Source organism: Molossus molossus, unplaced genomic scaffold (genome assembly GCF_014108415.1).
Source record: "Molossus molossus isolate mMolMol1 unplaced genomic scaffold, mMolMol1.p scaffold_m16_p_14, whole genome shotgun sequence".
In the NCBI taxonomy this organism is placed as follows: Eukaryota; Metazoa; Chordata; class Mammalia; order Chiroptera; family Molossidae; genus Molossus; species Molossus molossus.
The window spans coordinates 36,724,914-36,740,191 of NW_023425349.1; the positions used below are offsets into that span (position 1 = coordinate 36,724,914).

Consider the following 15,278-nt stretch of genomic DNA (forward strand, 5'->3'; position numbering starts at 1 on the left):
ACTTTAGGGTGCTGACTTCTGGGGGTTGCAGGTCAACTCTAGAAGTGAGGCCAGCTGGGCTCTGGGGTGGCTCGGTGGCTTCACCATGGACGCGAGGCCTGAGATGGATGCTGGTTAAGGAGATGTAGCAGCCCATGCACATGTCTTGCAGCTTACTTTCTACCAACAGGAGTGCATGGCACAAAAGTAAAACCCATTTTCCAGCTACTTTATGATTTGTTAGGCATTTATGACAGTTATGTCATCACCACGGGAAGTAACATTAGAAGAATCGGCTTATCAGGTTTGAATTTTAAGCCCCTTCATAGCGATCTACCAATAATTAACTTTAAAAAAATTTGTTTACATCACACTTGTACATAGGATTCTTTCTGAAAATCAACACCACTACTGAGTACCAAGAGTCCAACATGTTGTATTTAGTAACATTTTAGAATTACTATATTTGTCTCAATCACCTTCTGAGTCATCCTAAATTTCTATGTTGACTACCTATCTATTTAAATTGTTCCCACTGACCTTTCTGGACATGGAAAAGCAGTTGTTCCAGGATTTAAAAATATCACACAAGATGTCTCATCATTTGCTTCAAGAACACCCTGGCTCTGGGCAGTCCAAGTGCATTTATTTTTCTCCATCATTCACTGGGTTCCACTCTGTGCTAGGCCCCAACTGGTCCCCAGGAGCTGCTCACATTCCTTAGAAGCTTATCAAGGGGACAATCAGTGTGTCTGATCTCCTACATTCACTGTGAAAGCAAAGGTGCATTACAGTCCTGTAGGTTATCAGCACTTCAGGGGAGTTCTCCATCTCCTCGGGGCCCAGTGCTTTGTGTAAGCAGTGCCTTAGGACATAACTTCAGGTAGCTGGGTACATTCCCTAATTTAAGAATTTCTCACAGTCATTAAGCAATTTGTAATTGGCCCTTGAAAGACCAATGCAATGTGCAAACTCCATGAGGTCTGATTTCAAAGAATGGAAAACTGGAAGGCAAGACTCATGACCTTGCATAAATACAACAAAATAGCACAAATTACTCAAAAAACCTAACTGAACTAAGATTTGGGAAACACAAAACAACACCCAAATTTAAGTTCACTTCTGAGCAAGAAGATGGATAGAAAAGAACTAAAAATGGCTGGTCAGAGTCAATGGTGTAGAAAACAAAACTAACTCTTTTTAGCTTCCAGTGTGCGTGCGTGTGCACGTGTGTGTGTGTGTTAAGGCCAACAATGATCTTCACTTAGGGTAAAGTTGGGAAAATACTGTTATGATGGAAATAGTGCTTGAGTTTAGAAAAGAGATACCAGAAGATTGAGTGGCTAGGCATTGAAAAGAAATCCATATCGTCAGGTCTAGGAAAGTGAAACCTCAGTGTGGCAGAACCACCTCAAATCATTGCCGATAATCTTGAACAAATGTTAGGAAGTGATGTTGTATTGATGTTGAAAAGAGGACACAACTGGATACCTCCATAAGATCAATTAGCATGTTCTTAGTTGCCAGCAAAAATTGAGAATCAATTACTGATCAGATAAATTAAAAACAGCAGGTGATCAATAAGCTGCACAAGCAGCAAGAACTCTCCCTTTGCCCCTGACTGGATTGTAAGACAAAAAGAAATGGGAAAAGACACAGACAAGAAAGGGAATGTTTTTATTTCAGCAAGGCCCGTGACATGCTTTTTCACGATATTTTTGTACATGCAACGGTGAATCACCATGTGGCGGATTTGACAGGCCATACGGCTCTCGAGTGTAGCACTGTCCTACACAAGACATTCTTCAGTACATCAGAGGAAAGCATACTCACCACATTTAAAATAACTAGTCTAAAAGGAATGGCTGAATTTACTGACAGAACCTAGAACCGAAATTATCCCACGGGTTCAATAATAAAATTCCTGAAAGAAATAAACAGAAATGCCTATAGTCATGTCTAGAGCAATTAACCTAACATGGCAGCAGTTCATATAGAAAAAGCCTGATGATTCTAGCTGAGGACAAAGGACACACCATGTGGTACCTCGAGTGCTCAGTGAGAGCTGGGCCCCATCTGGGCACCTGCACTTGGGAGGAAAGACACTGACTGTAGATGGCTCAGTGGGGGGAGGACAGGGCAATATAAAGCTTTTGTCTCTGGTGATGACAACTGTCGCTATCTGAAAGGTTGTAAAGAGGCCATCAGCCAGGAATGAGGGGGAGGTTGGACAATGGTCTCTTAGATTCATTCCAATTTTAAGATGTTTTGCTTGTAGGGGCTGCAGAAGCCCAGACTCTGCCTTACTGTACTCCTCACTGAACTAAATGAAAACATATTGTAGAGTATATGCAGTTGAAATCCTACAACAGAATTTCTTCTTCATGCATTTTCAGAATTTCTGTTATCCTAATAATCTTCCCAGAAACTCAAAATAAAATCCATATTGCCATCAACTTCTCTGGACATTATTTGGATATGCATAGTAAGGAGGAAAGTGTGCTAGGCCAGGAGACAGCAATACTGAATGTTGACCCCATCCTCTCATCTACCACTGGTATGAGCACTGGTCCTTCAGAACCTTTCTTGAGCCTCAGCATGGTCAATTGGGAAATTAAAAAACACAACTGGGATTTATAATATTTAGCTTACAGGACTGCTATAAGACTCAAGCAAGATAGAAAGATGTGATTGTGTTTTATACACTTCATACTACCACATAAATATAATGTTAACATTTGGAAGTATTTAGGTGATATCACAGCTGGGAATAAAACCCGTGTTGCCCAGCCGGTGTGGCTCAGTGGTTGAGCATCAACCAATGCACCAACAGGTTGCCAGTTTGATTCCTGGTCAGGGCACATGCCCAGGTTGTGAGCCAAATCCCCAGTGGGAGGCATGCAGGAGGTGGCCAATCGATGTTCTCTCTCATTGATGTTTCCATCTCTCTCTCCCTCTCCCATCCTCTCTCTCTAAAGTCAATAAAGGAAACCCCTGTGTCTGTGTCCCAAGACCCTAATAGGTTCAGGTCACTCTCTGATAGAAGATGACAAAGGAAGAAAAAGGATTCTATTTTAAAAATATATATATGTTTGTATTGACTTTTTAGAGAGAGAGATAGAAACATCGATGCTAGAGAAACACTGATTGGCTGCCTCCTGCACAACACCTACTGGGGATCAAGCCTGCAACCCAGGCACGTGTCCTGACTGGCAATTGAACTGGAACCTCTCAGTCCATGGGACGACGATCAATCCACTGAGCCACAGCAGCTGGGTGGAAAAGAATTATTTTAAGCAGGGTATAGAAACAGCCAATTCAAACATTCCAAAAGTAAAAGTTAAATATCATGCCAGATCAAATTAATCTTCTGCATGACATTATGACTTGACCTTTGGAAGCAAAAGGCCTGGTTTTAAATCCTGGTTTTGACACTTACTAGCTGTGTGATCTTGGACAAGTTACTCAGGTTCCTCACCAGCAAATCGAATATAATAACCGTATCTATGTTAAAGGACTACTGTAAGGAGTAAATGAGTTATATATGTAAAGCTCTTTCAATAGTGCCTCGCACATATGAGCCACAGGCTTGCTATTGTAATGAGAATTATTATTACTGTATATGGTTGCTTAAATCCATCTGTATCTCTTTAGGATATATTAAAATGTTCAGTGTGAAGACAAGGAAAGCGTAAATACAAAAATGGTTGATGTCCAGGTCTTGAGTCCTTGATTAATATTATTCTGACATCTTTCTGGTCTCATGGCCTCAGAAGTGCATGAATGGTCTAATTCTGTGGGGCAACCTTATCCTGGGACAATTATACACTGTTGGTTCCTCTCTTGGACAGGCACAGATGATCAATTCCAGTTTGAGGCTCTTTGAGGGTTTCTTACTTGAGTCTGCACATGTTCAAAGAAGACTCAACTCTCTCAAGCCAACTTTGTGACTTTGATCACGCAAGACCAACGCTGATCATGCACAAGGAAAATAAGACTAGCGTTCTCTGGAGGCACAGAAATGCTCTGTGTAGAAAAACAAAGCACTAGAAGGAACATTTAAATAGGCGAAGAGAGTAGAGGAAGATCTGGTCTTGTTTTTTCTCCCTTTATTAATATACGTGTGAAATACTTTCACATACCTGGTATAAAGGCAGAAACATGGAGTCAAGCTTGTGCCCAGGAGGTAGCTTAAAACTGTCCCCATCAGCCTGATAGTGGAGAATTGGACAACCTGTGCAGCTATGAGATCACACTGTGTACTTCTAAATCTACGCCTCTGAGTGTGTCTAGAAACCCCTGGAACTTACAAGGGGGGGGGGGGGTTCTGGCCATACTAGAACTCACGCCTTACCTCCCCTTTCCTCTCAGAGTATTTGTTGAATGGGTGGATGGATTGATTTGTTCAGCCTTGGGCCTTGAAATTCTAAGTTTCTCTTGTTAATTTTTGATTCATTGGCCCAATCACGAAAGAGAATGTTAATTGTTTTACATTCCTAGGTCTCCAGAGTATAATAAAGACATGTAAGCAGCTGAAGGGGGTCACTGAGCGGGCGCTACATTAACTCTGGAATGAGGGTGTCATGACACTGTATAACTGGTTCAGAAGAGTCCACGTCAGTGATTTGGGGCAAAGCAAATTGAATTGATTTTTGCTGGCCCCACATTCCTAACTTCCCTCAAACATATGTATTTAAACAGAATAAAATTTCACACAAAAAAAGTTTGAAAGCTTAGGATCTGACCCTGTTAAGGTTCAGTCCATTTCCATTAATCTAAGTACTAGTATCGATATTTGCTCAGAAGACGTATCCAACAATTTTTACTACAGGAAGAGAAGTATTCATAATTAGGACATTTGCTTAAACTTAAGCTTTAAGAAATAAACATATATCAATTAAGACAAGAGACTTCTTTAGGACAGAACTTTTCAAAAGAAATATAAGCTGCACGTGCAAACTCTGTATGCAATTTAAAATTTTTGAGTAGCCATGTTGAGAAAAGTACAAACAGATAAAATTAACTTTAATAATATATTTTATGTATCCCAATATATCAAAATATTATAATTTAAACATGTCAAGAATTAAAATATGTGACATATTTTACCTTTTTTTTTTTTTTTGGTGCTTGAAGCCCAGTGTGGGCCTTGCTCCCACAGCACGTCTCGGTTTAGACGGGCCGTCCTTCAAGTACTCACAGTTATAATACACAACTGGGACATAACTTGGTTATTTTATTCATAGAAGAAAAGTGGGAGGATTCTTGTAAAGTCACTGGGAGGTGAACCATTGCTAATTTGGCACATTAATCATCGGAAGATAAAAGATTCTACAGTTGACCTTATTAGAAGACTAATAGAGACCAAGAATTCTTATGGGAACCCAGACTAGGCATTTTGGATATTTCTTTTAAAAATATGTGAAGACATTTTCACCTCTTCTTTGATGTGCACTAGGATGGCTTTCTTTTCAAGCACACTCTGCTGTTGGGACTATGGAAGTCAAATGGACAACCAACATGTTCTAACAAACATTTACGTTCTTAAAAGTCATTTACCGAGTCTTGGATCAGCCTTCCCCAGCACAGTCGTGTTGGTATAACCACTGGTTCACGTAGATGAGCTTATGGCTTCAAAAGGAGCAAACATCAAGATTTCTATGCAGCATAATGAGCTACAAAAATGTAACTGGCTCAGTGAGAAATTCAAATAGAGATTATGATTCAGCTCATTTTAAAAGTCTGATCCTATCTGGTAAATTGATTTTTTAAAATAGAATCTTATTTATTTCATAGTTACCCTCCTCCTGCCTAAGGACCAGAGTAGAAAAAAGGAGAATGGTGATGGATAGTGAAAAAGTGGTGGATGGACTGGACTTTTCCAAAGAGGTCAAAGCGTGGCCATGGTGAGAGGGGTGGGTAGGTCGATGGGCAGGAGGAGCCCTGAGGATGGCTGCCTGGACATGGACATTTGGGTAGTTTCTGGTCATGCCCTGGAGCAGAAGAAAAGGTTACTGAAATGACCAGGTCAAAAATTCAGAGGCCGAGTAATGGTTACATCATCCTCAAGGAGGCTAAAGTGGCTGACAGGATGGCTGGGGACAGGAGAGAAGTCTGGGAGCCCAGATTTTCACTGTTCACAGACATCTGCCCTCTGTATGCACTATAAACAAAACAAACGATGATTCATTTCTTCATTGCTTGTGAGAGATCCTAGTACTTCCCCTGGCTCGGGAGAGTTCAGGAATTAACAAGCCTGTGGTGAGGGACTCGCTATGACTGCTGCAGGCATTTCAGAGTGCTCAGTGCTCCTGCCAAACGTGTGCAACAGCTGGGGTCTCCACCTGGATTCCAGGTGATTGCCACCTGCATTCACGTGTTCATTCATTCACTCACTCAGCCAACAATTCTTGAGCACTGTCTACGTGTCACACACAGTACGATGTTTTTTCCTCCCTAAAATATCCCCCAAAAGGGGAATCCGTAACCATGAAATGCTATTCTTCCCTCTCCTGGCTGAGAAGCACAATCTCTCTGAGTCTTTCTCCCTGTCATTCCTTGGCTTCCTTCCTTCTCCCTACTGAAAACCAGAAAGATAAATGTCATGGCAGCTGTATCCACCGCTGACCTAGAGAAAAACAGTCCTGGACCTCAGGGATCAGCCACTTCTTGACAGAACATGAACAGGACCTGCTGCGGGTGCTGCTGTGGTTCTGGTTGTTGACATCTCAGGGTCCCTCGTGGCGCAGAGATCCCATTAGAAGGGGGGCAGTGGGCAAACTGACCGCGGTAGGGAGAAAAGCTTCACGGTCATGGAGAACCATGCAGGAAGCAACGGAAGTGGTGTCAGTCTCAACCGACTTACTAGCCACTCCCGGCCACATGTTTTAGGACTTGTCCATTCTACTGAGGTGCAGTAAAGACTGTCCTCACATGTCAACCATTACTGGGCCCCCAAAGGCTAGATGCTACAGTCTCAGAGATTCTAATGATTGCTGTGTCTCCACTGGCTTTTTCTGGACACATCCAATCTTTCAACTCATTTTGCCTTGTTATGGACTGAATGTATGCCCTCCCCCCACTTCATATGTTGAAGCCCCACCCCCACTGTGATGGTGTTTGGAGGTGGGGCCCCTGGGAGTTGATTACAGTTAGATGAGGTCAGGAGAGCAGCCCCGTGATGGGATTAGTGCTCTTAGTAGAAGAGACACCGGAGAGCTTGCTCCCCCTGGCCCCTGAGGACCCGGTGACAAGGCCAGAAGGAGCCCTCACCGGAACCCAACCTCGCTGCACCCTGATCGCGGGCTTCCAGCTTCCGGAACTGTGAGAAAATGAATTTCAGTTTAACTAATGTTAAATGAAACTGGTTTAAGCCACTCAGTCTGTAGTAAGACTAATATACACCTCCAAGTTCACTTTGCTTTAAATCATTTGGTACAATCAGAAAAGCGGCCAAAATGCTAGCAATTCTTTCAATATTACGTTATCTCCACCTCTTTCAGATCTCACTAGATACTCCCGCTCATGAGGAGAAGGTCGTGACTGGTACGGGACCAGATTCCAGCAGAGCACAAAACCATCTTTGTTGAAAACATCAAGTGGATTATTTTAAGTAGTATAGCTTTGAAAGCTTTCTAGTTTTGTTTTCTTTTAGAGCTTAGTTATTTTTTTCTGGAGTACCAAATTCTATGTGAGACCCTGTTCAAATTAAATTTCAGTTAAAATTTCTTATTACATTAAGCCCAAGAGTTCCAAAGGAAAGAAAACGAGAGGGAACGAATGTGTAAAAACACACAAGCTCGTGGGTGTATGAAGGACTCCAGGTGAAGGGTGTGATGAATTGCTGGTTTGTTCCCTCATGCAGACCCTCTCCTCGGCAGGTGACATTTCTCCAAGTTCCCCAGCCGGCTCAGCCAGCAGGTTTTAAGGCTGGCTCTGTTTTGTAGGCTGGTCATGCGAGCGCACGGCTTGTGTCCGACAACAGCTATGTTCCATGTGGCCAAAAGGGAACTGGGGTAGTTAGGAAAAAGAATCGATTCTAGTCTACAACCCAGCCTAGCCAAAATACACACAGAACACGTGGATCGCAAAATCGAAATACGCCTCTGTAAACACAGGCCTCGGAGTCAGCTTTCTCTGTTAGTGATAACCACATGACTGTAAACGCATTTTGATTTCAAGATATTGTGGTTAGTAAAATTAACTAAGTTTTGCGAAGAGCACAGTTTGGTCCCATCACTACGGCTTGTGCTCAGGCACACCCGAGTCCATCTCCCTCCAGATAGAAGAGCTTTGGCGAAGCTAAATCAGGACGCAGGAAGGACACTCCCAGCCAGGTCAGCACTTACCGCTCTTCCCAGCTCCTCTCCTCGGAGGGGAGAACAAAAACATGACAAAAATGTGCAATTTGAGCAACACAGTTTGTATCCAAGGAATAATAAATACATCCGTGCTTCTCCAAAAGCTATTTGTTTTTGGACGCTGGTCCGAACGGCGGAGAGAAACAGCCAGCATCGCAGTTCTAGACAGCTTGGAGGTGGCGGGGACACTGAACGCGGGAGGAGAGGAGTTCGGTGAGCTCCCGGATTTCCTCTTCCTGGGCACGCGCTCACCCTGCACTGACTCTGCAGTTAGGGGAGTGGGTGAATGGTCCCACAGAGGTCTGGGTCGTCAGCACTCACGGACAAGTCTACACCAAGTTGAATAAAGGCCACATACCAAAATAACGACCAAGTGTTCCTATTACATGTCCTCAGGTGCTGGCAGAACCGCACTCTGAGCCCTGCTTCTCCTTAAAACTTCAGAAAACTTCTTTATATGTTGAACATCCTGTCGTACCTGGGGATGCACATTTGTGCTGCCTTTCCAGGGGCAGTGGGATCCCTGCTGGGAGACCACAGAGCACAGAAACGAAGGAAGTCTGCGAGCAGGTGCTGAGGTCAAGCAGAGCAGTAGCAGGGGTCAGCCTGGGTGGTCACTCTTACGCTAGCCTTCTAGACAGAAGGTGCTCAGTAATATCCGATAAACTAAACTTTGGAGCAAGAGATTGATTCCTCCAAAGGTAGAGGGATGAAGGATAGAATTCATTCCTGTGTCATCTACTGTGGAGATTGTATTTTCCAAACCAAAACTAGAACATGTGGTCTGAAAAGTAAAATTATACTTAGGAGGACAAAATATCTGACATCGCTTCTGCAACAGAACACCTGGAGCACACGCCCCTCCTACTGCCATCTCTGCAAAGCCCTTTATTCCACAGAAGGCAACTATTTGCAGATCCCAAGGATTAGAAGGACATCATTGGGGGCCATTATCCAAGCCTACCAAACACCCCGAAAAAGACTAACCATAACCACAGACCTCTTTATTTACTTATTTTTCAAAGTAGGAACTAAAAGGAATCATCTGGAAGAAGGAGCCAACTGAGCAGTTCTACCTATAACCATGACGTTCTCTCACCCAGTTAGAGGTTTTCCCTCCCTGCCTCCTCAGTCATTATTTACATGCTGTAAGCACTGTCTCTGAATAGATAAGGCTTTATTATTGGCTAATTTCCTATTTGTTTGCTATAACAAAAAAGTTCTGCATATACAAGTGAGTCCACACCGGATACTTAGCACACACTCAGGTGCTGAACATTATTTCTGTGCTTTAGAAAACCATGGACCACACATGATTGGCTGCGTTCTAATAGTAGGTGTCCAATAAAGATTTATTGGAAGGATGTTTGGGACAGAACACATCCAGCAGCCTTCGGGATAAAGGTAAGACCATCAGTGCCATCCTGCAACAGGAGTATTAGATTTCCCTAAGCTGAAAAAGAGGGTTCACTTTGCAAACAAACTGAAGACAATGTGTAAATCTGTAGCCTTGACCCTGAGCTGTCCTTCCTGCCTTGTCCTTTCTGAGCTTCCCGACCCCTCAAATAATGTCAAATTCTTGGAATTCATCAACAGCTGGGCCTCCGCTGTCCGTCTTCACAGACACTGAGGCTCTAAGCTTGAATTCAAGCTGGCAAGCAGATGTTTACACCCCCAAACGCAGAGCACCTAGGACACCCAGGGGCACAAAGAAGCCTCCTGGATTAGAAGCATGATCATCCACTGTTTCTCCACTGCCCTTCCAGCAAGGCTTGCTTAAGAGGGTCCCAAAATAACCTAAAGACAGCTTCTTGGCTCGATCTTGTCCTTTGTGACAAGCTGAGATGGCTGCTGGATGTGAAATGTGGACAGTGGAGATGTTCTTGACCTCGTCCTCCACTAAGTAAGGCACATTCCGTTTGAAGAGTAGTCCACAAGTCATTCAGTGTGTCAATCAAATAGCATTTGTCAAGGAAGGCCAAGAACGGGCTTCTCTGGTTATTTCAGTTGGGAGCCCCGGAAGACTTCCCTGCATGATGCGTGAAGACGTGCAGTTGAGCCTTTGTGAGTGTGTTGGGTGGGGCTATAGCATCACTCCTGTAATAGATGGCATCCACCTTGGTGATCCAGAACCATTTACCTTTGACTGTAATGCTATGTATGCCTTTTGCCGCAAGGTTCCAGAGTGCTTATTAAGGGTCTCTTGAGGGTGTTGTGCCAAGTGTCTTCCTGACAAGCACTGGTGGGCGTGGCACAAATGGGTCAAAAGGCACAAAGGCATGAAAGATGAAGCCCAGAAACAACGAAGACAGAGCTACAGAGAGCAGAGCTGGGAATCCCAGATGGTCTCAAATCCCCAGATAAGATGAAAATCCCCCAAACAGAGCTGTCAGACATGAAAAGATAAACATGTTTGCAAAGATGAATGCAAGGACGATAAAGACACGTGGGTTTAGGAATCTGTGACCACATTCACAGAGAGCTGTGAGAGAACAAGGGCATGGCCATGTGGCTCAGCAAAGCGACACATTTAGTTTGCTTGTTTGTTCGTTTTGTAAGATAATATCCAGTGTTAGCAAAAGAATGGAGCAGGCATACTCTCAGAGAGTGGGGGGAAACACCCAAAGCCCTTCTGGAAACAGACTAAGCACCACGTGACAGGAACCTTCAAAGTGTACATAACTTTCAGCTCAGTGATTCTATTTCCAGGAATCTATCCTGAGGAAATAGTCAGAAAAACAATCCAAGATTTATTTACAAGGATATCTGAACTTATCATGGGGGGTGGGGGTGGGATTAGCCAGAGGGAAATGGCTGAGCCATTCATCGTACTGATGAAACCATACGATGCAATCTGATGTTGGCTTTGAGAACAGAATTCAAAGAATATCATGCAAAGTTATCATAATATGGTATTAGGTAAAAAAACAACTTAAACAACTAGATACATTGTATGATCCCAACTTTATGTTAAAAAATGACATCTACATGCAAGACTAGAGGCTAATACAGCAAAACATTAGCCTCTTTGGGATCTTTGGAGGAACAGGATATGAGAGATGATTATTTTCTCCTTCGAAGTTTCCTGGGCTTTTTCAAACTTTCTATATAAGCATGTGTTACATTTAAAACCAGAAGACTGCCATCCGGAGATATCAGAACACTGTAGGAATGAGGCAAAGACGACGGGAATTTTCTATGTTTGTGGGTAGCGTTTTACCCAGTCCCTATGAGTTTCTCGGCGATGATGTTAGAAGAGAATTCTTCCCCTAATTTCAACCTCTCAACCCAGAGTAGAAGGAGGCAGGAAGGGGAAGAAAGGGAGAGGACAAGACAGTTTTTCAATCCTGGATGCACACTGAAATCACCTTTGAAGCCTGGGCTCTACCCCAGACTCACTGAATCAGAATCTCTGGTGCTGGTATTCTAAAACGCTCCCCAGGAAACCCCAAGGTCCACCAAGGTCTGAGATCCAAGATGTAGGGACTAGTGGTTCCCAAACATTAGTATACACTCAGATCACCAGAGGCCTGGTTAAAGCACAGATCGCTGGGCTCCAACCTGGTTTTCAGGTGATCCGTCTGGGGTGGGCCTGAGACTCTGCATTTCTAGCAAGTCCCTGGGTTCTGTGGTGCTGTGGACCACCCTTCAAGAACCACAGAAATAGAACAGACAGCTCTTTCGGTTGCCCCATTGACCTTGAGTCCCACAGCAGGTTCTTACAAAAATTTTAGTGACAAACCAGATTACTATTTCTTCCCCTGAAGACTTTTTTTTTCCTCCCCCTAAAGAAGGCAAAGGAGAAAATCAAGACAAAGGAAATGCCCCTTCCTGGAGCAGCTGCAGGGAGACCTTGAGTCACCCCACTGTGAGGAGGGCACAGCCATTTCTTATGTAGGAAATGAAAACTGAGATCTAGGGAAACATGGTAATTAGCCAGGGACAGGCAGCTAGTCAATGGAGAGGCCAAGATGCAACCAAGGATCGTCAGATGCCCAAGTCCCGGCCTCTCTCCGTCTGAGAACAGACACACACTTAAGACAAAACCTTTCCTATTGCAAACATCATGCTACTTAAAGAGACATGACTTAGATAGTATGGGAAAAACGTAAGAGCAAATATATGAGTTCATTATGCTTTATTTAAAAATTTTTTTTTATCCTCACCTGAGAACATTTTTCCATTTTTTGTTCAGATAGAGTGGGAGGGAGAGAGAGGAAGAGAAAGAGAGAGAGAAACATCGACGTGTAAGACACATCAAGTGACTGCCACCTGCACAACCCAACCAGGGCCGGGGACAAACTGCAACCGAGGTACGTGCCCTTAGTAGGAACCAAACCTGGGTCTCTCCAAACCGCAGGCTGACGCTCTAACCGCTGAGCCAAACTGGCCAGGGCTCATTATGCTTTATTTTTAAATGTGTACAACTACTAGTACACATGAAAAAGCAATGCATTCAGAAGAGGAAAACTTGTTTGCTCAGCCTGCCCTTAGCACCAGTTCTAACATTTTTTTCATTGACTCTGGCCTGTGTGTGAAGAATGAACCCATCAAAATCCACTCCAAGTTGGAATGCGCGCAACGCTAACGTTAAGGAGGATTACCCTGGAACAGACATCGCGCTGGTCAGAAAAGCAGAGCATCGCACCGTGGAAAGCCTCTGTGAAACATGAGATTTGGCTACTTCTGGGTTCAGGACTTAACTGTATTATTCACAAGCTCCCCCAAGGCCAGGCTGGGTCTGCCTCCAGGCCACGCAGCGCACACCCTGCCCACACCTCTGTCCTGCCCTAGATTTCACTGGCCAGGGGAGCTCCTTCATGTCTGTGGATGTGAAGATTGTTTTGTTCAAGTTTGGGATGACTGGGTTGAAGAAAATGAGTCTTATTCTTCCACCTCTTTTCATATAGTCTCTTCTAAAGGGAAAACTGTTGTGTTTACTGTTAGGCAAAAATAAAGGGGGGCAGGGGGAGCTGATAACCTTCAACCTACTTATAAATCTTCGGCTGTGCCGAGTTATCCTAGGTATTTCCTAGGAACAAGGTAGAACATTCTAGAAAGCACACTGATTGGCCCACTCAGCCCTATACTAGCTTTAGAAATCCATTTTATTATCAACATTCAAATAGTATGGATGCCACTCCTCACATTACTCCTTTGAAACCTCCATGAAGACTGACAGGCCAGGTGCCTCCAGCTCTAGGCTTTCTTTTGACAACAAAACAAGGAATTCAGGGCCCAAACACACCGTAAGATCCATAGGCTGCATCACGCCCAGAAAGCAGCCAGTGCTGACTCAGAACCAAGCATCCCTTCTGGTGCTGAGACTTGTCCACTCTTCTGTTCTTGCTGTGGTTACTGTTGATCTCACCAGGGCTCCACACACGTGTGCAAACAGCCCCGGCAAGCTGAAGACGGCACCAGGGGAACCGCTACGGATCTACAAGTCTTGCCTTCTACCTTTCAGATTTGATTATTGCCAGCAATTTTCCCCTTATATCTGCATTCCACATCAGCCCTAATTAAATGATTAAATCACAATGAATGGAAGAAGATCTATAATGGTTAGCTCTGGCTCCTCTTGGAGGAATGCTAAAGAGATCAGCATGACCCTCAAACCTCCTGTGGTATATACAGTGGCCCAGAAGCATCGATCTGAAACCTGTGGACTTGGTCCAAACATTACCTGGCTTTGGAAGTGACCTTAAGACCCTGGTGAGGCAGAGACAGTTGTTTATCCCAATATTTGCTCTTTCCTTTTTATTGAGTCCTAGAATTGCCAATTTTTAGCTGGAAATTTGTCCACTTGATATAAAGACCACATTTCCTAGCCTTTCTTATGGCCATGCAACTACCTAGCTGTGGCCAGGCAACTATGCTCTGGCCAATAGGATACTGAAGTATTATGTGCAACATCCAAGGAATGTCCTTTAAGAGCAAGGGCATGCCCTTCTTCCTCCCCTCTTTCTTTTTTAAAGTAATATGTTTTTATTGAGTTTTTAGAAAGACAGGAAGGGAGACATAGAAACATCGATGTAAGAAAGAAACATCTATCGGCTGCTTCCTGCATGACCCCTACTGGGGATGAAGCCTGAAACCCGGGCATGTGTCCTGACCAGGAACAGACCTGGGACCTCTCAGTCTATGGGATGATGCTTAATCCACTGAGCCACACTGGCCAGGTCCTTCTTCTTTCTTGCTAGATGGAATGAAATTGTGATGGCTGGAGCACAAGCAGCCACACTGAACCCTAAAGTGAAAGTCACATGCTTAGGATGGCAGAGTGACATCAGAAAAGGAGGCCAAGTCCTTGATACCACAGAGCAGCTACACCAGCTCTGGGCTCCTTCTACATGAGATAGAAATAAACTCATGTTTTCTTTACCGTGATGATTTTGGATTTCTGGCACAAGCGGCCAAAACTCATCCTAACAAACACTCAATAATAAAAATACTTCTACAGAAACTTTCAAAACACCAAATGACCAAGGGTCAGCTTGGGTTAGAATCCTAGCAATTGGGGGCATGAACCCTACAGGACCATTTCCTACAACTTGTTGAGTTCCTTAGGGTGCTGGCTGGGGTCGGGAGCACTTCCGGAAGTCTGAGCCTTCCTGGTCAGGGACAGGCCACAACAATGCAGCTGTGTTGGGAGAAGCCCCAGCTGTGCTGCCCACCCCTGCAAACACACCAGGCCTCCTGCAGACGCATATATCCCCACCATCCCGGCCTCACCCAACCCCCTCTCCCCTTCCTCTTCATGTCAACCAGATGCTGTATTAATAAATAGCTGTGTGTGTGCACAGACAAAACTCGAGTGTTACGGGTTCTTTGGGGAGCAGCGCTCCATCCTGGAGAGACAAAGCCCGGGCTTTGGGCCACCTGGGAGAAATGTGCAGGCCGCTGGGCCCGCCAGGAAGGGCGGCTTGTGCACACCTT

The 15,278-nt window shown here is 44.2% G+C and overlaps 1 protein-coding gene across 11 annotated transcripts in view; it reads right to left on the reverse strand.

Moving 5' to 3' along the window:
- DAPK1 (death associated protein kinase 1) overlaps positions 1 to 15,278 on the reverse strand; it is a 170,073-nt gene that overhangs the window by 91,032 nt on the left and 63,763 nt on the right. Inside the window, exon 1 of one of the 11 annotated variants that reach the window (XM_036260772.1) lies at positions 1,813 to 1,836. The exons of the other annotated variants lie outside the window; for them this stretch is intronic. Coding sequence (XP_036116665.1) covers positions 1,813 to 1,817 — 5 coding nt within the window. The 5' untranslated portion in view covers positions 1,818 to 1,836. Of the gene's footprint in view, positions 1 to 1,812; positions 1,837 to 15,278 lie in introns of those variants that run through there. 11 annotated transcript variants of the gene reach the window in all.